General features: G+C 45.1%; 1 protein-coding gene across 1 annotated transcript in view; it reads left to right on the plus strand.

Moving 5' to 3' along the window:
* The window catches only part of KMT2D (lysine methyltransferase 2D), a 93,155-nt gene that overhangs the window by 7,420 nt on the left and 61,864 nt on the right, over positions 1-23,871 (plus strand). Inside the window, exons 7-18 of the mRNA XM_056849107.1 lie at positions 3,257-3,421; positions 8,358-8,467; positions 9,824-9,871; positions 11,942-12,172; positions 13,306-13,452; positions 13,546-13,662; positions 14,226-14,353; positions 15,674-15,857; positions 16,773-16,853; positions 20,357-20,473; positions 20,781-20,942; positions 22,700-22,787. Coding sequence (XP_056705085.1) covers positions 3,257-3,421; positions 8,358-8,467; positions 9,824-9,871; positions 11,942-12,172; positions 13,306-13,452; positions 13,546-13,662; positions 14,226-14,353; positions 15,674-15,857; positions 16,773-16,853; positions 20,357-20,473; positions 20,781-20,942; positions 22,700-22,787 — 1,578 coding nt within the window. The remainder of the gene's footprint in view (positions 1-3,256; positions 3,422-8,357; positions 8,468-9,823; positions 9,872-11,941; positions 12,173-13,305; positions 13,453-13,545; positions 13,663-14,225; positions 14,354-15,673; positions 15,858-16,772; positions 16,854-20,356; positions 20,474-20,780; positions 20,943-22,699; positions 22,788-23,871) is intronic.

Consider the following 23,871-nt stretch of genomic DNA (forward strand, 5'->3'; position numbering starts at 1 on the left):
GGAAACTAATTTCTCAATTTCTGCAACTAATTAAAGCTTAATCAGCCATTCCATCCATGATGGAATTCTATTTAATTTTCAATATTTTATTTATTTAGAGTCTTTCTATGAAACTATTCCACTTGCAAACTGCCTAGAGCAGTAGATTTTGATAACACAAAACTGATGTTTTAACTTTAATAAAAATTGTCACTATAGCAGTAAGTGTTAATACTAAACCTGAAACCAGGATAAGAATCTACTTGAAAAGGGGCTTTGGCATTACCTGGTGTTGAAAGGTTATATCAGGCATAATTCCTAGAGAATATTCTAAAGACTGGGGTCATTTGGTCGTTTTCCCTGGTGGGGATGATATTGGAAAGCGAGCTTCCCCCCACTTTCCCTACAGCATTGTGGTGCCTCAGGGCACCTCCTGGGTTCTCTACCCCCCTTTCCTGCAATCTTTCCTAAATCAGCTTTAATATGATGCTTTGGGAAAGGTTGCAGTGAAGCAGGGTGGCATCGATGTGGATGAGGAAGTTCAAATCTTTCCAGTCTGCCTGCATTGGTGCCATTTTTCTTGTCCCAATCCCTTGCAGCAGCCATTTCCCCCACCCTGCCACTGAAGGACTTAAAAAACTCAACAACTGACATGTTGTTTATCCCATTATAACAATCTGTCTATCAGGTTCTCTGAATCCCCAGGTCTACTTTAAAGAAATGAAGCAAGTCCCCAGTGCTTTTCATTGTAGCAATATGTCTTTTCCCTTATGCAACAAAAGGGGCTAAAGACTTCCTTTTTGAAATGAAAGCTGAGAATTCAGAGAAACCTGGCAGGCAAATCATTATAGTTCTATAACAATATGTTAGTTGCCAAGGTTTTTTTTTAAAGCCCTCCAGTGGTAGAGTAGGGAAATGGCCACTGCAGGGTACTAGGGCTTGAAAACCCCAGAGAAACCTGCCATGTGGAAGCCCTATTGCAGTGACAGTCAGTGGCTTGGGAGCCACATGTGGCTCTTTGACATCCCACATGCGGCTTTTCTGAACATTGTTCTCCAGTGTGGCACCTGACCCATGGTTCAAGTATGGGGGCAAGACCCTTGCCCAGTGGGGCTTGTGGTTGGCAGGTGGCTCCCACCTTGAAAAAGTGGCCACTGGAGGAACAGTTAAGCTACACGCCTCCTTGAGATGTGGGTCTCATACCGGCGATGGAAGTAAATGTGACTCTTTAGACGGTAATTGCCATTGTGGGTCTCCATGAGCTGCAGAGTGAGTTCCACTGTTCTGTTGCTATTGTACATCAGCCGCAGTGGCAACAGGAAACCACCCACTCGGGTAGCTGCCAAGAAGGCCCTTGCAGACATTCCCACCAAATATACCTCTATAACTAGGTTTCTGTAGCAGAGCCCCTTCTAAGCCTGAGAAGCTTGGGGGCTGAATATTCATCTGAGGATCCTCTTCTTTCTCACTGCAACCAGTGTCAATGTCATTTTTGTCCCAGTTGTAAAAAATATATATACATTTCATCTTTTCAAAAACCATCTCTGCTTAACAGCAGTAACTTTCAAGGCATGAAATCTAAAGGAAAAAACCCTGTTGGATTCACATTCAAAGTATAAGTATTCCTTCATGAAATGTGATCTTTCCATTTTTAATGTGTTTGACCTCAAAGTCATGATGGGGGGGGGGGGCTTGCAATAGTTCCTATTCTGGAATTTGAATGGAGACAGTCAGTATTCTATTATTCCATGGCTGACTGCTCCGCTACCCTTCCTTCCAGCTAGGGTGGCAACCTACAGTCGGTGGCCCAGTAAAAAGAAGGCAAGGCCAAAACCGATGTACTGAAATTATCCCTTACATTTTCATTGATCTGCATTACTGCCTTAGAAGAATTAGGATTGGTACATTTCAAACATTCCTGTATCTAATTCTGAACTGGGACCTTGGCTTGTGGATCATTAAACCCACCCACTAGGGTCAGGTAGAGTGTAAGGGGATATTTTTGCAAATCTGGGTCAGTCTTCAGGTTTGCATAACAATCTTACCAATGGGGTGGGGAACATTGTATTTAAAACTTTTAATAAGTTGCCATGGTGGAGGAAATGGCCACCATTTTGATGCAGTGCTCCTCCTTACCACAGCGGCAGTTGTTTCTTGAGAGGGGAAACGGGTGAAGCAGCCTCCCTCCTCCGCCCTTTCAACCCTGGGGGTCTGGGTGCCTTCTCCAGCTATCTGGTGGAAATGCTGGCTTTCAAGGGCTGCCTTCCTCGCTGCTGCCACATAAGCCAGGTAGTTGGTAAAGCAGGAGCCACCTTGGCCACGTGAGCCCGTCAGGAGCAGGAGCAGCTGCCAGCACCACCACGTGAGCCAGCCTTTGGTGGCGGCACTGCAAGTGGACAGGCTGGCCAGTGAGTGGGTAGCCAAGCAAGCGGGATGGGGGTTTAGGATCCCACCCTCTGCTACCCTTTGGTGGTGGTAGAAAGTGCCGTCAAGTCACAGCTGACTTATGGCGACCCCTGGTGGGGTTTCCAAAGCAAGGGACGTTCAGAGGTGGTTTACCATAGCCTGCCTCCGCGTCACGACCCTGGTGTTCCTCAGAGGTCTCCCATCCAAATACTAGCCAACGTTGACCCTGCTTAGCTTCTGAGATCTGACGAGATTGGGCTAGCCTGGGCTTTCTAGTTCAGGGCATAGTACCCTTTGCATTTGTTAATTTCCCTTCCTATATGAGACCAGGGCAGATCTCTCCCCACCCACAGTTCAGCAATGTTTTCCAGATACTTTGAGAGTCTTTATTCGCTTGCTGAATACAATGCAAGATACCAAGAGAAGTTCAGTGCTATGCATTACTGAAAACCATATTAATTTTTTTATGCAAGTGATAAAAAAATCACTTGCTGAATACAATGAAAAAATGAAATGCTGAAAAAATGAAATGCTGAAAAAATCACGCTGAAAAAATGAAATGCTGAAAAAATCACGCTTGCTGAATACAATGCAAGATACCAAGAAGTTCAGTACTATGCATTACTGAAAACCATATTAAGCTTTTTTTATGCAAGTGATTATCCCAGTTGGAATTAAGTGGAACCTTTCTATAAAAACACAGATTTATGCACATGCATGAGGCTGCTGCATGTAACACACATGGCCACAAACAAAGGGAGGACTCCTGAGATGCTGTTCATAGTTTAAGCGATCTCCCTGGTTTGAGGTAGGATGATGTGTTGGGTCACAGGGCACCCATTGATTCCCTCTTACTCCTCCTTTCTGTCAGGTGCGTGTGCTGTGTGCAGTGTGGGTCAGTATCGCCTGGTTTCCACTGTGAATGGCAGAACAATTATACCCACTGCGCGCCCTGCGCCAGTCTTGTCACCTGCCCCATTTGCCATGTGAAGTATGTGGAGGATGACTTATTAATCCAGTGCCAGCACTGTGAGCGGTAAGCCCTGGTTTTCCTTACCCCTTTTACATACCTGCCCATATAGCACAATATATTCAGATCAGCCAGTGCAAGTAGCATGAGGTATTTCTTGTAAGGATTGTAATGGACTTGCTGCCTTGCTCTTGGAGGAGTAACCCTTTCAGAAGTCATGTGGTAGAATACCAGAATTCTTCTGTCTGTTTTCCCATGCTCCTCTGCAAGCTGTCTCTAACCCCCATTTTGAAGATACTGATGCAGTGGTGAGTCCATACAAATAGGAGCCTTGGAACAACTACTTGAAAGCTTGATCCATGGCATCTGGAAGTGTGTGAGAAGGCGGTAATCTGTAGCCTCTGACCATCATTAACTGCACTTAGCTGCTTCTGTGGGGGGAATGCTGTTGCTGGGCTTGATCTCTTGGAGGCTGCAGGTGACAGGGGTGGTTGTTTGTGCCTGTCCATAGTGTTGCTTTGTAGAATGGAAGTAATTTTCTTCCAGTGGATGTGGTCATCTGGGAGAAAGAATGTGAAGAGCATTGTTCCATAGGTAGGGAGAACAATTGTCACTAAAAGAGGAGTGCAAAAAATAATAATAATGAAAATATCCTAGCTTTTTAGTCATTTCATTTCATTAACCTTTATTGGCATACCAAAAGACAGAGATAAAAAACAACAATAATATACCTCCAAAGGGCAATACATATAAGTTACAAGTCAGGTTAATAAAACTTTTCTTGTTCTTTAAGAACTCCTGTAAGAAATTCAGCCACGGTAGCCGTAATTTTAGGATCATGATCACTTAAAAGAAATTTGCATTTCACTTCATTACTCCTGTAACTCTTGTACTGGAGCAAAGTAAATAGCAGTTTATCCCGCAAAGTCACATAGAAGGGGCAATCTAAAAGGATGTGGTCAATTGTATCCAACAAATTTAAACCACACGTGCATAGGCATTCGTGTCTAGGGATGTGAAGGTATCGGCCTAAGAGCATCCTAGATGGGAATGCGTTAACCCTAGCTAATAGAAAAGCGCAGCGATGAGAAGGTATCTCTAGGTTATCTAGATACCTAGCTATTTTACCCGATCCATTATTAAGGCCTAGGGCCGCCGGAGAACAGATGGGGGGAAGAGCTGGATTAAAATTCTGTAATTCTACATCAAGGAGACGTTGCTTGATTCTTTTAAAGATGTAAGATTCATTGGCCAGAGCAAGATTATCTAAATCAATTCCAATTTGGCAGAGTCTAGATCTAATCAATATGTCCCATGAGAAATAATGAAGTTCACTTTTCAAAATATATAAAAGGGAACCTGGCTCAGTTTGAAAGTATAATTTGAGCCAATATCTTATTGTTTGAATCCAGGCTTTGGTGGCAATCAAGTTTTGCCCGGTTTCAAGACAAATTGTAAAATATGAAACACATTTAGGTATCCCCAATATTTGTCTAAGGAATATGGCTTGGATGTTCTCCACTTCTTGATTAAGAGTTCCAAGCCATAAGGGAACACCAAACAGAAGTTGGGGAAATATTTTCAAATTCAGGATTTTGATCACTGCAGGAACACACTGATTCCCCTTCGCGTAGAAAAATTGCTTGAGTTGATTTAAGGAAATCCTGGTGGCTTTAATAATATTTTGTCGATGTATAGACCAATTGAGATTATAGTTATAAGTAATTCCCAAATACCTATAGCTTTTAACTTGTTCGATTGAATCCTTCCCAATATGCCATTTGTATAAGGACCATTTTTTGGAAAATGCCACTACTTTTGATTTGGAGGAATTAATAGAAAGTAAATTCGAATGGCAATAATTATTAAAAGCATCTAGATATCGTTGGAGGCCTACTTTGGTGAAAGAAAGAATGACGGTATCGTCCGCATAAAGAAGTAGAGGTAAAGACTGGGACCCTAATTTGGGTGGGTGACCATTAACTGAACCCAATGACTGCGCTAAATCAGAAAGAAAAATATTAAAAAGTAGGGGAGCTAAAACACACCCTTGTTTAACGCCTCTTTGAATTAAAATTTTCTTAGTCAGTCCACCATTAGGTGAGTATTTAACTTGGCAGGTGGTGTTTGAGTGTAAGTTCTTTAAAAGTATTAGCAGCCTGGGGTCAATTCCTAGGTTTGACAATTTGTCCCACAGTTTCTCTCTAGAAATAGAGTCAAAAGCACTTTTTAGATCTATGAAAGCAGCAAACAATTCCCCCCCCCCAATCTTCATGTATTTTTCCACAAGAAAGGATAAAACGAGACAGTGATCTAAAGATGATTTGTTCTTAGTGAATCCTATTTGCTCTGGGCCAATAATAGATTTAGCTTGAGACCACTCCGAAAGGCGGGTCTCAAGGTGTCTAGCATATAACTTGCCCAGTACTGATAGCAAGCTAATAGGACGATAATTTCCCAGTAAATTGGGGTCTCCCTTTTTATAGATTGGCATTAAGATTGAGTTCAGCAATGAATCAGGAATGATACCATAATGATCAATTGATGTAAAAAGGCTGGCTAGTAGTGGAGCCCACCAGTCAGCATATTTCTTAAAGAGTTCAACAGGGAGCCCATCAGGACCTGGTGCTCGACCGGATTTTAGTTTAGAAATTAGGGTCATAATTTCTTCCCTACTTACTGCATGCCATGGAGGGATATTTGAGGGAATAATCTCCTCATTATCAGATGGAGGGACCACAGCATGGCCAAAGACATTGGAAAAATAATCAACCCATACTTGAGGGACAATATTTGAGTCAGGAAAGGGTTTGTTTAATAGTCTGAAGCTGCTTTCCAGTGAAAGCTTGTTTGTTTTGTTTAAATGTTTATATCTCGCCTTTCCTCTTGGTTCAAGGCAACTTACAATAATTAAAAACATTTTCAGTTAAAACCAAAAATGAAATGGCAAACCCCAAATCTCTACCCCCTCATCCCTTTAAAGATGCCTGCCATTCTTATCCCCTCAGAAACCCTGGCAAACAGGTAGACCTTGCAGCGCCTCCTGAAAATCTCCAAGGAGGGACCCCCCCTCAACTCTTCAGGGAGCCCATTCCACATAGCTGGAGCCACGATGAAAAAGGCCCAGGCTCTAGTCGATGCCAGACGGGCCACCCTAAGTGCTGGCATAGCCAATAGATGGCTACCTGATGACCGTAGTTGGCCCACTGGGACATATAGAAGGAAGCAGTCCTTTGTTTCAAAAATTTGTATCTGCCTTTCACTTGCACCCATGGCAGGTGCTAACCTAAGTTAAAACAATGCTACAATCAAATCAGTAACACAGCTCTTAAACACAGTAAGGACCTTGGGCAAGTTGGTAGAGCTCGGCTCACTGGAAGGGAGCAGTGATGGGTTGGTCCAGATGCCCACAGTTAAACTTCATCTTCCTGCCATTACTGATGGCAGATTGGAGTTAAATAAGACAGCACGAAGGCTCACACTGAAAATACACTTACATCACTATATCGATCACTATAATCACTGTATTCTAATCTAATACTCCCTATAGGCATGATAGCCTTACACATGAATTAGCTCAAATAAGCATGGTAACCTAAACCATCAAAGGAAACTTATATAAAGTCCAGATGACAAATAATAATAAGGTCCTGTAAAGTCCGTCAGCAGATGGTAAACATCTTCATCAAGTTGCCATAAGGCAGACAAGACCAATGACGGAAAAATCCCTGAACAACGGGTAAATTCCTGGCTTGTGCAGCCAAGCGTGCGGAGAGCTGGAAAATGGGGGTGGAAGGCCGCCAGAAGGCGGGATGGCTGGGCAGGGCCCAGCTAGTGAGCAGGAAACGCTCCTTCTGGAATTGGGTCCGCGTTTTCGCTAATGATATAGCTTCATCAACCTAAATATTACAAATTCTAGAATGTGTGTAGCAACTCGCGTGAGTGCTTGAATTCTTGAACCCTCTGAGGTTGTTTAAACCAGTCTGTAATATTTAAGTTGAAGCTATATCATTAGCAAAAACGGGGACCCAATTCCGGAAGGAGCGTTTCCTGCTCACTAGCTGGGCGCTGCCCAGCCATCCCGCCTTCTGGCAGCCTTCCACCCCCATTTTCCCGCGCTCCGGACACTTGGCTGCACAAGCCAGGAACTCACCTGTTGTTCAGGGATTTTTCCGTCATTGGTCTCGTCTGCCTTATAGCAACTTGATGAAGATGTTTACCATCTGTTGACGGACTTTACAGGACCTTAATATTATTAGTCATCTGGACTTTATATAAGTTTGGTTTAGGTTACCATGCTTATTTGAGCTAATTCATGTGTGTAAGGGTATCATGCCTATTGGGAGTCTATTAGATTAGATTATAGTGATGAATATAGTGATGTAAGTGTATTTTCAGTGTGAGCCTTTGTGCTGTCTTATTTAGCTCCAATCTTACATGATTTACAGCATAGGTGCTTTTTTCTTTGGTCATACCTTTCACTATTACTGATGGCAGGGCAGCCACAGATCTCAGTGGCAGTGTCCAATACGTCAGTCCTTACTGGCATGAATCCCCGGGTGCTGCTAATGCCTCACAAATTGAGCCACAAGGAGCCCTTTTCCACATACTTCTAGCAGGCTTTGCAAAGTACCTAGAAAGGGGAGGAGCAAATGCTCTGCAGACCTTTCTCAGCTGGCTCCAGTTCCCAGATTCCTTCCCTTTGAGTGCCTCTGGTAAGCCCTGGGCTTAGCAGAGCACCTGAAAATAAATGATGCGTAAGCCTGTGAGTGTGTCTAATACATGGTTTGGTCTGTAGGGAGCCCATATTTTTCTTTTTTAAAAGCCAGCTTCTCAAGCCCTTCCCTATTTCCCAGCCCTGACAGATCAGCCTCGGTGGTTCAGTAGCATGGCTCAACCCCCACCACCCCTGCACGTCTTGATGACCGGGCCCCTCTGAGAAGGAAGTGCAGGCACCCACTGGCTCTGCCTTCAGCCATTTAAAACACGTTGTGCTTTTCAGGTGGATGCATGCAGTGTGCGACAATCTTTTCACTGAGGAAGAAGTAGAGCAGGCAGCAGATGAGGGGTTTGACTGTACCTCGTGTCAGCCCTATATAATCAAGCCTGTAGGTGAGTACCAGGGAGCCTCCAGCTGAGCTGCATTTCAAGAAGAGGAAACAGGAGCAGCGGCTACTAGACAGTGGGGCAGAATCCTGCCATTTTGTGTGAAGAAGGGGTAGCTCTGCATTTCTCTCCATTGCTGCTCCTCTTTCTGACCTCTGGAGGGATCTGGTCCTGGGGTTGCAGAACTTTTGCGGGTGGGTGAGAGCTGGAGTGAAATTGCTCCCCGCATCCTGCACACACAGTTGTTGAGGGAAGGTGCCATGATTTTTAGGGGTGTGCATTAATTTTTTTCGGTATTTTGCAGCTTTGGGCATATCAAACCCAGACATTTTTGGAACTTCAGGAAAACCCAGATTTTCCAAATGTTTTCAGGTTAATAAACCCAAAGCCGAAAAATACCAATCCCCCCCCCAACTTTTGAGATCCGCCCTGCTGGTCTTCTCCAGGGTCCAGAGAAGGCCAGCGGGACGGAACTGACAAATATATTTTCGGGGTTTTTTTTTACTTTGGTATATCGATATGCACAGCCCTTGTGATTTTGTCCCCTTGTCCCAATTTGTCCCAACACATCAACCCTCACAACTGTTCCTCTGTGCAGGTCCCGTGACCCTGGGAGTGATCTTTCTGGGGTTTAGAAGAAACTGCAGTGATAGCAGGGGATGCAAAAAATTCCATGTGCCCTTCCACTCATGGATGATAGGTACTGCCCAGTGGAAGTGAGAATTTTCTGCTTCTCTAAATTTGGAGGGCAGTTTTACTTCCCCTTCTACATTTTCCTAGGTTTTGCCAACTGCCCGCTTTTCCTTCTCGCTCTTGAAATGTCTTGGCTCAAATCAAGTATTTCAAGAGTGGGGAGGAAGAGAGAAGTGGCAGTGGGAAAGGGTAAGGAAGTATTCCCTTTTAAGGAGGATAGAGAACTGCCTCCTCCGAATTTTCTGGAGCAGGAAGTACCAGGTAGCTGTTGTTGCATTTTCCTTTGAAAATGGGGGTCACAGAAAGGGTATGTCATGGCTGCATGTAGCGGGGTGGGATGTACCTTTGGGTTAGCGGAAACTGGAAGTTTGGTTGATGATGGAAGAGAGGAGGGGGCTGGAAAGGGCAGAAGGGTTGGAAGATACACCAGCATGGTATTGCTGAGAGTGGATGGGGAAAGGCATCATCCATGGGCACTGCAGTAGTGAGAACGCTGCTGAGGGAACAGAGCAGGAGGACAAGGGGTAAAGGGCAGGAGTGATGCATATTCTCAAAATATCTGAATTCTGCATTGCGTGGGTTTTTGAGGTAGCGGGGAGGGATTCAAAAAGGCAGCCGTAGGGAATAGCTCTTGACTCTTACCTCTTTTTGCCTGTCTTTCCCTTTAAGTTCCAGTTCCCCCTCCAGAAATTGTCCCAGTGAAGATCAAGGAGCCAGGTAAGCTTCTTGGAGAAGATTAGCTTTTTTTTATTGCATGGGTATGAAAACTGTCAATGATTGATTCAAATGGTAAACACTCCCTTGTACCTTGGTCCTGTACAAACACGCACACTCCCTACAGCCAGGGCCCAAGGCTAAGCAACATTCCTAAAGCTCCCCAGGGGTAGATTGGGGTTGACTAGCCTCTGCTGTTGGGGTACTTTCGTCTGTCTGTCTGATCTGTCTGTGGAGCTGGTTCTCAAACTATGAAGCCTTTTCTGAGGGGGGAGTAATTCTTGAAGATTTTTTTTCTCTCTTCCAACTGTAAACGACATAAGGAGTGGGGTTTTCATTAGCACTGTTCTTAATTGTTGCAAACGTTTTTTCTGTTACTGAGAGTATTTTAAGTAATGATTGAAGTTATACTGGGTATGATTTGTGAGTTCCTTGGAGTAAGTTTCATCTATGTAGGAAAACAATGAATACATCGATAAGCAAGTAAATAGGACCATCCCCCGGTCCTTCCTCTAGCCCACTTTTTATGGGGGTCTTAACTAGGAAATTGAGATGTGAAATCTTTTTGTTGTGCTTAAGAGCCCATAACACAAGCCCAGGTTTCTACTTGAGTCTTGTTTCTCCTGACCTTAAACGCAACCATCTGCATTGCTTTGTTATCCCCTTTTGGCTTGAGTTGTTCATTTGATGTACAAGTAAAGCTGAATGTATTTTGTATGTCTCCAGACTTCATAGCAAAAGCATGGTGTTAAATATTGGGGGTGGGATTCTGCTTCTGAGGATTCCAGCCTTAAAGAAAAGCATACCTGTAATTAAAGAAAAGCCAAATTTCTAATCTTCATGACTGTGGATGAGCTTTGAAAACATGCAGTCAGTGATAACCATTTGGGATCACTTGATCTTGGACAAAATCCCCTCCAGCTCAAATTTACCGACAATCTATCACATCATGCTCAACTAATGTCATAAATAGATGGCTACACTTTTTGGAAAATCCGAGCAGCAAAAACACCGAAGGCCTTTGAAATACAGCTCCATCCTGTTTTATTAAGTAGTCAAATCTAGAGTAATTAAAATATTTTACAGACCACCGCAATTCTATATTGATCCTAAATCCTCATTGATCCGAGTATCCCTAATTTGGATCATCACTGGATACTGTTGTTGTTAGTCTTTCCTTCATTTTTAATTATTCATGTTCTGTATAATACGTTATTGCTGTTGTTATTATCTATAAATATTATTAACAGTATTTAAAAAAGAGGCTGAAAAGGATTTTGTTGATTAGGTGAGGCTCCACATAATTCCTGGTGATCAGAGAAGGAGAATAAATTGGTCAGATCTGTGCATGTTTGCATAGTTAGTTCAAGTTGCAAACTTTGGCAGTTGGAAGAGGATTTAGTTGCTCGAAGTGCAGAACACAAGCATCCAATAGGAGTCCTATACTTTCAGAAGTCTGGCCAAGTTTTTCTAGCTCATAATCCCTGTTGGGCAAATCTGAGCGAGAGGGAATAAGCCTTGGGGTAGATACAAAGTATTCAAACAGCCATCCTGAATTTCTAGTGCAGCATCTCATTTCACACGGAGGTCAGCTAGATACTCCTAGGAAACCTGAAAGCAGGAGACAGAGGCCAGACTCTCCCCCCTGTTCTTGCCCTCCATTGTTTGGTATTCATAGTGTTACTGCCTCTAAAAATAGAGGTTTCATTTAGTCACCGTGGCTGATAGATCCATCAGTGGTCATTATCCTCCCATGAATTTGTGTAACCCCTCCTTAAAGCCAGCCAACTTGTGGCCATCACAGCACCCTGTGGGGGTGAATTCCCAACTTAATTACTCTTTGAATGAAGATATACTTGCTTTAGTCTGTCTCAAACACAGAAGGCTTTGTGTCAGGAGCAAACACGGGCCCAGACTTCTGGATTACTATCCTCAACTGCAGGAAAGCAATAGGCTTTAGTAGGCCAAAGGAAAGAGACATTAAACTTCTATCCAGTCCTGCTAAGTGACACTGGAGGTGTTGTAGTAGACTTACCTACCTGCCAAATTCCACTCTCCTTTCTCATCACACAGAGCCCCAGTATTTTCGCTTTGAAGGTGTCTGGCTGACGGAGACTGGTATGGCGGTGTTACGTAACCTGTCTTTGTCACCACTGCACAAGCGCCGGCCGCGTAAGGCAACGCCAACGACACCACGGCCCTGTACCCTCAGTGGTGAAGGCGGACTGGAAGGAGCTGACCCTCTGGGCCCAGATGAGAAAAAGGACGGTGATGTCGAGGCAGAGGAGATCCTGAAAGCCGAAGGTCTGTGCCCTTCCTGCAGACTTCATGAGCAGCCCTGTACGTTGGAGTGTGGATATAATGGAGCTGCCTGGCGCTCATTTAAATTCATGATTTGTTTTGCCCGGTGCAGTTAAACCTATCCGGCAGCAGAAATTCAAAAGCAGTTCTCCAGAATCCCAGGCAGAGTGATTTTCTCACTGTGTAGAAATTAAGAGATAACATTTCATGGTGTGTCTGCAGACTGCAGAGATGCCATGAAGTACAGAAGAGGTCACATAACATACTTGTTAATGAAGCAAATTTTGTTTGTGTGCTTAAGCATGAGACTTCTCTGTGATCCCATATTTCAAGATTGTGCAGCTCAGGAGGGTTACTGGGGGTGGATCCAGTCTTCATTCTGCCACTCCACTGAGCGAAGTTTGAAGCAGCTCTTCCATTGGAGGAAGAACCTCCGTTCAAGGAACGCTCCTTAGAATGGAGGATGGGTCCTTGGAGGATGGTTGGATCCACCCCATTGATTCTGGAACTGTTGTGTAGCATGCATGAAAGTGATTAACCAGTAAGCAGCGCTATAATGAGAATCTAATCTCAGATTTTGAATTTTTAACTTGTTTAAATGAAAGTTGGAATTCAGTGGATCTTATCTAGTCATATCTCTTCTAGGGGTGTTCAAAAAAACCCGGTAAAATTTGGGTTTGGATCTAATGCACCTGAACTTTTTCTGGAATCCTGGATATTCCCAACCACCCCCCATTGGAAAATCCAGGGTTCCTGAAAAAAATTGGGTCCATTAGACCTGAATCCAAGGTTAATTCCCCCTCACCCTACTTACTTGAACTCCAGCGGCGGGGGGTATCTGCCTCCGAGTTCCACGTGAAACACAGAGGCTGCAGTGGTGGAGCCGACTAGCAGGAGGGGGGGGGGAGAGGGGATTCTTTTCTCTCTTTTTTAATGGTGATGGGGCTGAAGCACCCTGAATCCTGCCATAAAAATTTGGTATGATTTGGGATCTGCTTTTTGGCTCCCTTTAAATTGCCACCTTTATTGGGGTGGAAAAAGAAACCCCAAAATACCGATACGGTATTTTTTTTTGGGGGGGGGTTGTTTCAGATTTGCCAAATGCACACCCTTACTCTCTTCCCCTCCACCTGCAGTGAGCGTTGAGCATATGGAATGTGAGATCAAACTGGAAGCTCCGGCTACTCCAGACAGGGAAGCTGCTGCAGATGCCGACTTGGGCAAGAGTCTGCTGGAGGACTCGGAGGAAGTCAAGAAGCGGAAGCGGAAGCCGTACCGCCCGGGTGAGTGCTACCTCTCTGGATGAGGCCAAGGGCGGGGGGGGGGGGGGCACTGTGTTCTCACTAAAGTTCTCCTCTGCTGTATTCCTGGCACAGGAATTGGAGGGTTTATGGTGCGGCAGCGGAAGTCACACACACGCTTGAAAAAGGGCTGCCCAGCCTTGGTGGAAGTCTCTCGTGAGGTGACTGGTACAGAGGGGCACCCGGAAGAGGGTAGGTGCCGTGACTGTATTTTGTTATTCCTTATTCTTGTAATTTGGGATAACACAGTAGAGGGTTCTGGTGTTCTTCTCAAAGTTTCCCTAAGTTAATATCTTAGGCGGAGTATATTCCATCTGTAGTGGTTTTCTTAAAAAGGTTGTAAATGCCATCCATTTTCCATTAGCAGACTGAGAGCATCCTTCATACAAATTTGCTATGCAAATTTTTTTGCAGGTGTTCAGTGGCTCTGGTGAGTTACGGTTTTGAAGAGCTAGGTTTTAAAATGTAGAGCTTTTTTAGCAAGTCATGAGAAAAAGGGATAAGGGTGAAAAGAATGGGGCTGAAATTATGGTTTGGTGCAAGCTCTTGTACAGCTTTCTGTCCTCCTCCTAAAATCCTGTCTTCAATTTAGTCGTCCTCAGTTCTCTCCACCCCCTTTTCTTCCGAGTTTCTTAACCTGCCAGGTAGCATGAGCTGAGCCAGACTGCAAACTCCCCAGGTGTTCTGAGCACACCCACCTCCTGTCCATAAAGCTGGGGTATGCTAATGGCAACTCAGCCCTCTCTTTCCACCAGGGGCTCAACTTTCTGAGATCCCTGCAGAGGGCGCCCCTGAGCAGGGAGTGGCTGAGGCTGATGAGAAGAAGAAGCGGCGTGGCAGAAAAAAGAGCAAGCTGGAGGACATGTTCCCTGCCTACCTTCAGGTAAGGACAGCTGGGGGATTGATAGAAATGTCTTAATGGATTGGACTGGACACCATACTAAAGAGAAGTGCGTGGAATTCTCCTGCACCATCATTTTGTTAGTGCAGACTGGGAGAACGGGAAGTGAGGCGTCATATTGGGGAGCCGGAAATGATACACTGTGAGGTTGATCATTGTTTCCTGGGAAAATACAAAGTGGCTGGCTGGGGGGTTGGGGGGAGGTATTGTTGCCGATACTGGGAGCTTGTCTACCAGCATCACCGGTTAGTAGAGAAAGCCAATCTTGACACAGTTACGCATGCCTTAATAAAACATCTGGACTTGACTACTGTAACACTGTGTGGGGCTGCCCTTGAAGATGGTTCAGAAACTACAGTTGGTATAAAGAGCAGATGCTTAGAGTTGTTAATGGGACATTTTGGTATGATCATATCAAAGCCAATGTGCTATCTACTCTGACTTCAAGTTTGTTTCCAGGCCTAGTACAAGGAGCTGGTTTTGGCCTTTAAAGCCCTTATTACCTTGGGTCCCAAGTACCTAAAGGACCATCTGTGTCTCTACTTTGTAGCCTGAGACTTCGAGATTCACAGGAGGGGGCCTTCCATTGGGAATCAACATTAACAGAAGTAGTTTGGTTGGCTTTGACCCAAAGGAAGGGAAGGCCTTTTTAGCTGTCTCCCCCCCCCCCCACTCCCCATGGAATGCCCTATTCCAGGAGTTGCATGGCTGCATCCTTGAGGGAATTCTGAATTGTTTAAAGAATTACCTGTTCCAGAGGGCCTTTGATGTAGACTGAGGCGTTGTTACCGTAGTCCATATTAGATGTTGGTGCGGCTAGGGGAGTGGGGAGGGTGGACATGGCTTCTCTTTAGTGTTTTAATCACCTCTGACTTTTTGCCATTTGGTTTTAAATTGTCTTATGAACTGCCTTGGAGGCTAGATAGGGTTGAGCGGCAGGCTAGAAGACAGCCAACATGGTGTAGCGGTTACAGTGTCAGACCTGGGAGACCCAGGTTTGACTCCCCCACTCTGCCATGGAAGCTGGCTGGGTGACCTTGGGTCAGTTATACTCCCTCAGCCTCACATATCTTACAGGGTTGTCATGAGGATAATTTGGAGAAGAGGAGAAAGATGTAAGCCACTTTGGGTCTACATTGGGGAGAAAAGCAAGATATAAATGAAGTAAATACATACATTTACCAGAGGGAATAGTTGCAGTAAAGCAGTTGATAAAAGTAGACTTTCCAGAGGTTCAACTGAGTAAACTTCTGGGGACATCCCTCTCCTACCGCTTTGTTCCTTCTCCCACCTGTTTGACAGGAAGCCTTCTTTGGAAAAGCACTTCTGGACCTGAGTAGGAAGGCCCTGTTAGCAGCCGGTGGCATGGGCGGAGATGGGACGGCTCACCCTCCTGTTGGCCAGGGAGCTCCCAGGCCCAAGGTGGATTCCAGCACGCTCCCGAAAGAGCCAGTGGATGGGAAGGAGGCTTTGGTTCAGCCAAAAGGTAAGCCAACGAGGGAGCCAGGGAGCCAGATTGAGGGTCGGAAGTCTGGGGGAGCTGTGGATGGGACTCTGGGTTTGGGCAGAGGTGGCTGGCATAGAATAAAAAGGTATTGTCGAGAGACAGCTGGTGTAAAATGGAGAGGGCCCCGCACTCATGCTAGGTATATGCAGGTCCTAAACCTAATTTCTTGGGAGCAGGTTTCATTTATTTCCCCAAGTCATTGGGTTGGATCCGGCAGTATATTTCTACTAATGGAAGTGGGTATGGCTTTCATTGAGTCTTTTCTCCCACAGCAGACCCCCCCCAATTCACCAATCATCCTGTTCCTTCGGGCTCTCTGTCCCCCTGGGGCGGCATATTGGGCTGCAGCAAGATGGGTAGGCAAGGAAGTCCCATTCCTTTGTCAACGATCCCTTCCACAGTGGAAATTATCAGTGAAGCCTTAGGATCACGGGGGACAGATAACAGGAGAAAAGAGGACTGGAATGGAGCGGACACAGTGGTGCTGAGTTGTTCAGCTTTGCTCAGGCACAGAGCCTAATTGGTGCCCACAGAAAGGTGGTACTGTGCAGGGGTGGCCCACGCACATACTCCTGTGGTTACTCCAACAGTCTAGGGGCTGGAAGCATACCTCTGTCTAGTAGTAAGCTTCATTGTGCCAGCACTCAGGCACGGTATTATATATGAGTATTTTAACCTATTGCCTACAAGTTACATACACATCATATCTGAAAGATTCTGTGTCAATGTGGAATCTCTTTCATTTATACAGCTTCAGTTGTTTTACCATGACAAGTATTTGGTGCAGCCACAAGGGCCAGATTAATTATCCTGAGGGGGGATGAGGGGGTGTATCCAAGCAGTCAAATGACCATCCCTATTCTACTATATCCACTTTTCTGGGTCATCCTTTAGGAAATGAATGTGTTGATGGCAGGGAGACAGCTGCCCCTCAAAACATCTTGAAAGCTGCCGAGGCCAAGCCTGAAAATACTGGTGAGTACAGGGTTCTTAATGGAGCATGAAGAGCTTGGCGTGACTTCTGCCTCCATGATGAAAAGTGCCACATCACTTTAAAGGACTAGAGGTGTCAGGATCCCTAGCATCCCATAAGCAAACTCATCCAGACAGGTAGATCTGAAGCAGTAAGACTTTATTGGGAGCAAAAGGCAGATTTAAGAGCTGACTGCCCACAGGCAGGTGAGGCTGGTAATGAGGAAACATAGGCAGGTTACATGTTTAAAAGCACTACAGGCTGCGAAGGTAAACATGGCTAAGCAACCCCGAGATAAGCGATTACCAGGAAGGAAGACTAAACATTAGCACAGCTGTGGAAAACAGGATGAGCGAAACTGTACACAGACGTTTACAGGCATGAGAACCAAGGACTTGACGTGTAGCCGGAAACTGGCCTAACTCATGTCAAGAGCCTTTACTCCTGCTAAGGGCAAAGGCCTGACAAAAGGCAACTATAGAAAACAGTTTCCAATCTGCTATACCTCGTGCTTTATGTGTTTTAGTGAAGGATGTACATCATTCCCCTCCATTTTATCTTCCCAACAGCCCTATGAGGCTGGGTGTATGTGACTGGCCCAAAGTAACCCAGCAAGCTTTGATGGCAGGGTGGAGATTTGAACCTGGGATCTTCCAGATCCCACTCTGACACTCTAGCCCCTCCACATTTTAATCCTGCTCTTGGAGCTTGGTTCAGTGCTCATGATTCTCCCCTCTACTGTTTTATCCTTGCAAGGCGGCTTAGGTTGAGAGCGGGGGCTTGGGGCAAGGTCACTCAATGAAGTTCATGACTGGACAAGGCTTTGAGCTCTGGTCTCCCTGGTTGCAATGAGCCCCATGGTGCAGAGTGGTAAGCTGCAGTACTGCAATCCAAGCTCTGCTCACAACCTGAGTTTGATCCCAACGGAAGTTGGTTTCAGCTAGCCGGTTCAAGGTTGACTCAGCCTTCCATCCTTCCGAGGTCGGTAAAATGAGGACCCAGTTTGCTGGGGGTAAAGGGAAGATGACTGGGGAAGGCACTGGCAAACCACCCTGTAAACATAGTCTGCCTAGAAAACATTGTGATGTGACGTCACCCCATGGGTCAGGAATGACCTGGTGCTTGCACAGGGGACCTTTACCTCCCTGGTTGCAGTCTGAGATTGTAACAGTCACACAACACTGGCTCTCTTACCTGAGCATACTTGGTTTGTGTAAATCCAGACCACCTCCTCTTCAGCTTTAAGAATAGAAAAATGCTCACCAGCTCCTTCAGAGGGGCGGAGCTGTTCATTCATGCTTCTCTGTGGCATTCAGAGCTTGTGGCGGTCTAGTTTGGAACTCTGTGATTGGTGCTTGGCAGTGTTTAATGTTGGGCTGCTATTGGTGGGAGGGCAGCATGAAGCTGAAGATGCCGCTCAGAAATACAGAATGGAAGGGCTGCTTGTTGTTCAGCCATAGGGCTTGCGGTGGTGGTGACTGACAGGCTCTCACTTAATCCAATGACTTCTTTAAAATGGGAGCTACAGCTCCCATTTTAAAGAAGTCATTGGATTAAGTGGGAGCCTGTCAGTCACCACCACCGCAAAGGTTTGGGTGCTCAGATCCGGTCACAACGGTCAGATCTGGTCCTTTTAATCAGTGGGGGAAAGTGTCCAGACCTTGAAAACATGTACAAGCATACCTCGGAGATATTGCGGGTTTGGTTCCGGACAATAAAGCGAATATCACAGTAAAGCAAATATTGCAATAAAGCGAGACACATGCATTTTTTGGTTTCCCAGTGCATATAAAAGTTATGTTTACACTATACTATAGTCTATTAAGTGTGCAATAGCATTGTGTCTACAAAAATGTACATATCTTTAAAATACTTTATTGCTAAAAAAAATGCTAATCATCATCTGAGCCTTCAGCGAGTCGTAATCTTGTTGCTGATTGTCTTGCCTCAATGTTGATGGCTGTAAAAAAACGCAATATCTGCAAAGCGCACTAAAGCGAGGTATGGCTGTGTATTGTAGACGTATGCAGCGCAGGAGTTATCATTAGCGCATTGCCTTACATAAAAATTTTCATGCTGTGTGTGTTGAGTGAGTGAAACGTTGTATTAAAATATTTCACTTATTCTGCAAAGAAATTTTTTCGTAAGGGTCTTCTTCCAGTGCTTCTCAAAATGTCCCTGTTTTCCCTTTGGAAAACCTTTTTTAAGCCTTTGGGTGAAACATCCTGGGGTGGGGATGGAGGCTTCACATCTCTGCTCAAGATCTTACTGTGTATGTGTGTATATTTTAAAGCTGTCTCTTCCAGAAGCAGGTGAGAAAGCACTACTCTGTGTCAGGGTGTTATATTTATTTTCAAAAGAATGTGCTGTGAACTCAAAGCGTCTGGTTCCCAGCACAGCAAACAGCATAGTTTAAAAAAGGACAAATACAATCAAGTTAAAAGTGACAACTAGTCTGATGCACTGTGACGGGGGAGATCCGCATTTGAATTCCAGTTCTTACCATGAGACTCACAGGGTGACTTTGGGCCAGTCACATATCTCAAGTCTAAGCTACCTCACAGGGTTGTTGTGAGAATAAAATGGGCGGGGGAGTTCTTGGAGGACGGTTGGGACAAAAATGTAATACTAAAATAAAGTAATATGAAATCACTACTCTTAAAAACAACACAAGTATGTATTTTCTGCAGCTAAAATAAAGAAATGAAATTAAACTTACAGCACCAGTGGTGCAACTGGGGTTCTGTCTGTCTCCATGAAACAAATTTTATGCAAATGTGCCCTTTTTGTTTTTCGCATCATTTTATGTTCAAGGGGGAAGGGCAAGGAGCTGTGCAACACAAAAGCCTGCATGGGATGCTCAACCCTCCCTGTCCCTTCCAAAGCACCGAATTGTGTTAGCAAATCAAGATGAGCTCTGTGACTTGGTCTTACCAGCCCACTCATGTTAGAAGATGGGCTGTAATGTTGTGAGCTGCTGGAGACATCCAGAGATCCTTTAAGAATAAAAGTAGCTTTTTAGCATCACCCCCCCACACACACACACACTCTTGCTTCTTTAATTTTGAGCTGCAAACCACAGTGGTATCACTTGACCAACTTTAAATTGTTCCACAATTGCTCTACTTAGATAGAAGAAGAGTTGTTTTTTATATGACGACTTTCTCTACCATTTAAGGCAGAATCAAACCAGCTTACAATCACCTTCCCCTCCCACAGCAGACACCCTGTGAGATAGGTGGGGCTGAGAGAGCTCTTAATAGAACTGTGACTGGCCCAAGGTCACCCAGCTGGCTTCATATGGAGGAGTGGGGAATCAAGCCCGGTTCACCAGATCAGAGGACTATCCCTTCCAGTTCCAGAGGTTAGGTGATCCTTCCTGATGCTTGCTTGGCCTACTGAAAAGGGTCAATATGATTAGTTTCTCTGTCGTGTCCTCTTGTGCTATGGCTGGTGGTTGCTGGACATTCCCTGTACTGACAGGTCTGGTGTTTGCTCCTTACAGGCACGGAAGAACAGATGGTGCCCAAGAACACTCCAGATCCTACAGGTGCCGAGAACCCAGCCACACCCCCGGGGGAGGGGGTGCTCAGCTCCGACCTTGACAAAATCCCCACTGAAGGTCAGGCGGGCCCTTTGAATAGACCCTACTGCCCCCATCCTTCTGCTAAGGATCTACCCCACGGAGAGCAGGGGAGACTGGGAGCCAGGCAACCTGGCTTCTCTCCCAAGCTCTGGAACGGGTAGATCCTAGTGGCTTAAAGTAAGACCGTCTGCTGTCGCATCCGTCCTATGCTGGTCTAATAACACCCACCTCCGGAGGTCAACCTGCTCTTTTTGGAGACCACCAGGTTCCCTACATGGCTCAGGTTGTCTCTTGATGATCTTACTGCCCGTGATTCCATTGCAACTTTCCTCCTCACCAACAGAGCTACCCAAAATGGAAAGCAAGGATGTCCAGCAGCTCTTTAAAGATGTCCTGGGGTCAGCTGAACGAGAGCAGCAGCTCAACTGTGTCGGGGCTGAACCAGAGACTGGAGGTGTTCGAGACCCAACCCGCACACAGCTTGCCCAAAGGCCTTTCCTGCAAGGTGAGCCCCTCTGCACTGGGGTAAGGAGAGGCTGGGGCTGGGGGTGATGTGGATTTTTGGGAGAAAAGAGTTGTTCTTGGCATTTCGTGTAACTATAGCACTTTAATATAGCACTTTAATAGGAGACCCGTGGCGCAGAGTGGTCAGCTGCAGTACTGCAGCCCAAGCTTTGCTCACGACCTGAGTTCGATCCCGACGGAAGCTGGTTTCAGGTAGCCGGCTCGAGGTCGACTCAGCCTTCCATCCTTCCAAGGTCGGTAAAATGAGGACCCAGCTTGCTGGGGGTAAAGGGAAGATGACTGGGGAAGGCACTGGCAAACCACCCTGTAAACAAAGTCTGCCTAGAAAACGTCGGGATGTGACGTCACCCCATGGGTCAGGAATGACCCGGTGCTTGCACAGGGGACCTTTACCTTTTTTATAGCACTTTAGTTCCCTGGAACTTAACTTCTCTATGTTCTCATCTGCTAGGGCAGGATGACCTCATTATAGGGTGTTCAAATGCTTCCTTGCTCTCTCCCTGGAGAAGGGAGGTATTTATGAAATAAAGGGAACATTAAACTGGAATTGCATTTGTGAGCTAAAGCTGGATGGACTCCGGCTTTTTATACTTAGCAGTTAGTGGGGCGATTACCACGGGGTCATGCTGAAGGAACTGGGTCTTCGTTGACTATGGTAGTCCTGAAATTGATGGAGATGATGATGATGTCTTATTGGGGCCAGTGTTTAGTAGCTGAAACTAGAATGAAGAGTTTTTAAAAAGTTGGGACCATGAGAGAGAGCCTTTGGAACACCAAAGATGACCACAACAGGAAAACGTTTTGGCTCATGGTCCCTTGCGTCTCAGCATGTCTAACAGAAGGCACCAGTTGGATCTGTTGGCTAGATTCCAGTTGGTGCATGAGTTCATATGGGGAGAGGTCGTCCTTCAGGTTTGAGGATCCCAGGCCATGAAGATTTTTACAGGTTAACACCTGTACTTTGATTTGAGCTTGAAAGCAAACTGTGAATATGTTGATCTGACATAAAATCAGCTGAACACGAGCCCACCATTCAGTGAAGGCTGGAGCAGTGTTGTCTTCAAGGGCAGCACCTTGTAGAGTGTGTTATAGTATTTGAGTTAGTGAAGCATGACTCAGTGTAGCAAGGTCAGTCTGGTTCATAAGGGTTCTAAACGGTGTAAATGGGGGGGGGGGGGGGAAAGGAATTCCTAAACACAGCTTTTCCTCAAAAAGCAGGCCTGAGAGCAGCAAGGACCATAAGCTTGACCAGAAAGGGTAATATTAGCAACTCGATCTGTCAGTAAGTGAAGGCAACAGGAAAAGTGCTTCCTGTTTCCTTCTATAAGTTGTAACATCTAACTCTGTGGGACCAAGAGAGTTACAGCAGCCAGACCATCTTAGTAGCATGAGCCCAATTGTAGTTGGCTAGGGCTACAAATAGGACAGGACTTCTTACTTGTAAATAATCATGCATTTCCTGTGTTGAGTAGGTAAGATTCATTTTCAGTTAACCACGCAAGAAACCTTTTACCATGTAATTTTTGGGGGGTTTTGGAGTTGAGGTGGCATGAGACTACAGCATAGCATAGGCACGTGAGCTAGAAATTTCTGTGGATTAGCTTGCAAGACTATCTTTGCTTCAGCTAACCAAGCCTGGATCATCTTTGCTTTCAGAAGTCTTTAGCTAAAGATGAATGGGAGCAGGGAGAGCAGCTCTTGATTCAAGCTCTGTGATTCTCTCTGTCCTCTCCTTAGGCGGTGGGGTCTCCCTTGGACCACTGCAGCCTGCTGTACCTATGGAGACCTGCTCTGGAGTTTGCCAGTCCCCGTTTCTTGATAGCAGGTAAGTTGGCCCAAGTCAGTGATATCCTGCCTTGCAGGAGCCTTTGACACTGTTCCCCTACCAATCCTGCTCCAGCCATCCCATCCTTGCCCCTCTTTTTATTTTTATATTATTTTTTATTTATTTTAAAAAAAGAACAAAGGAGAAAACGTAAAATCCAGCAAATAAAGGGGGGAAAGGTATACATAGAGACAAAAATATAATGACAGCGTTGGCAGATCTACACATACTTTTCTATAAACGGTTTCCAAATATCTAAAAATGTCCATATGCAGTTGTCGTCTGTATGTGATGTGTTACAGTATTGATAGCATTATAAGGTCCTCAATCCACTGATTTACCAGGGGTGGGCTTTTATCTGTCCAGTGTTGTAATATGAGTCTTTAGCTGTAGTAAAAGCACGGAGGGTCCATTTTCATTGACCATCAGTTAGCCTCCAAGAGATGGTCAGATAGTTTAAAAGTACACAAGCATCCTGAAAAGTCAATGAACATTCTAATACAAATTAATATGAGTAATAACTTCTTCCCAGAAAAACCGAATGACTGGACACGCCCAAAGAATATGTTTATTCACGTATCCAGTGAGTTAGAACACCAACAGTTAGACACTTTACACTGTCCTTTGCTGAAGAGTCACTGTGGTGTTCGATATACTCTAAACGTAATTTTTTTGCTGAGTCGCAACTTAAGATCCATGGAGAAGAGAGCAAGTATAAACTTTAGGGCCGTATCCTGTTGCTTTGGCAAAACCGGGTGATTTAACTCCTTATTCCATTCATTCCTGAAACAGTGTATTATATTTATTAATCAACATCAAATATAGACAAATATTCAACTAGAGTTTCCAGGAGCAAAGGAGACCCAACACTTAATGCCGCAAGGCCATGTTTAGATACCACAGACGTTGCAATTGTAAATATTGGCATTCAACAAAGTTGACAAGTGTCATATCTTGACCTCTGCTAAGAAAGTGACAAAAACTGATCATCATAGTCTTTCAACTGGTGCAATGTAAAAATCTCCCTATCAGTCCTAGCCTTCCATAAAAAAGATTTATTCCCAATTTTTAGGTCTGGGTTGGC

The sequence above is a fragment of the Euleptes europaea genome, chromosome 1 (assembly GCF_029931775.1).
Source record: "Euleptes europaea isolate rEulEur1 chromosome 1, rEulEur1.hap1, whole genome shotgun sequence".
Classification (NCBI taxonomy): Eukaryota; Metazoa; Chordata; class Lepidosauria; order Squamata; family Sphaerodactylidae; genus Euleptes; species Euleptes europaea.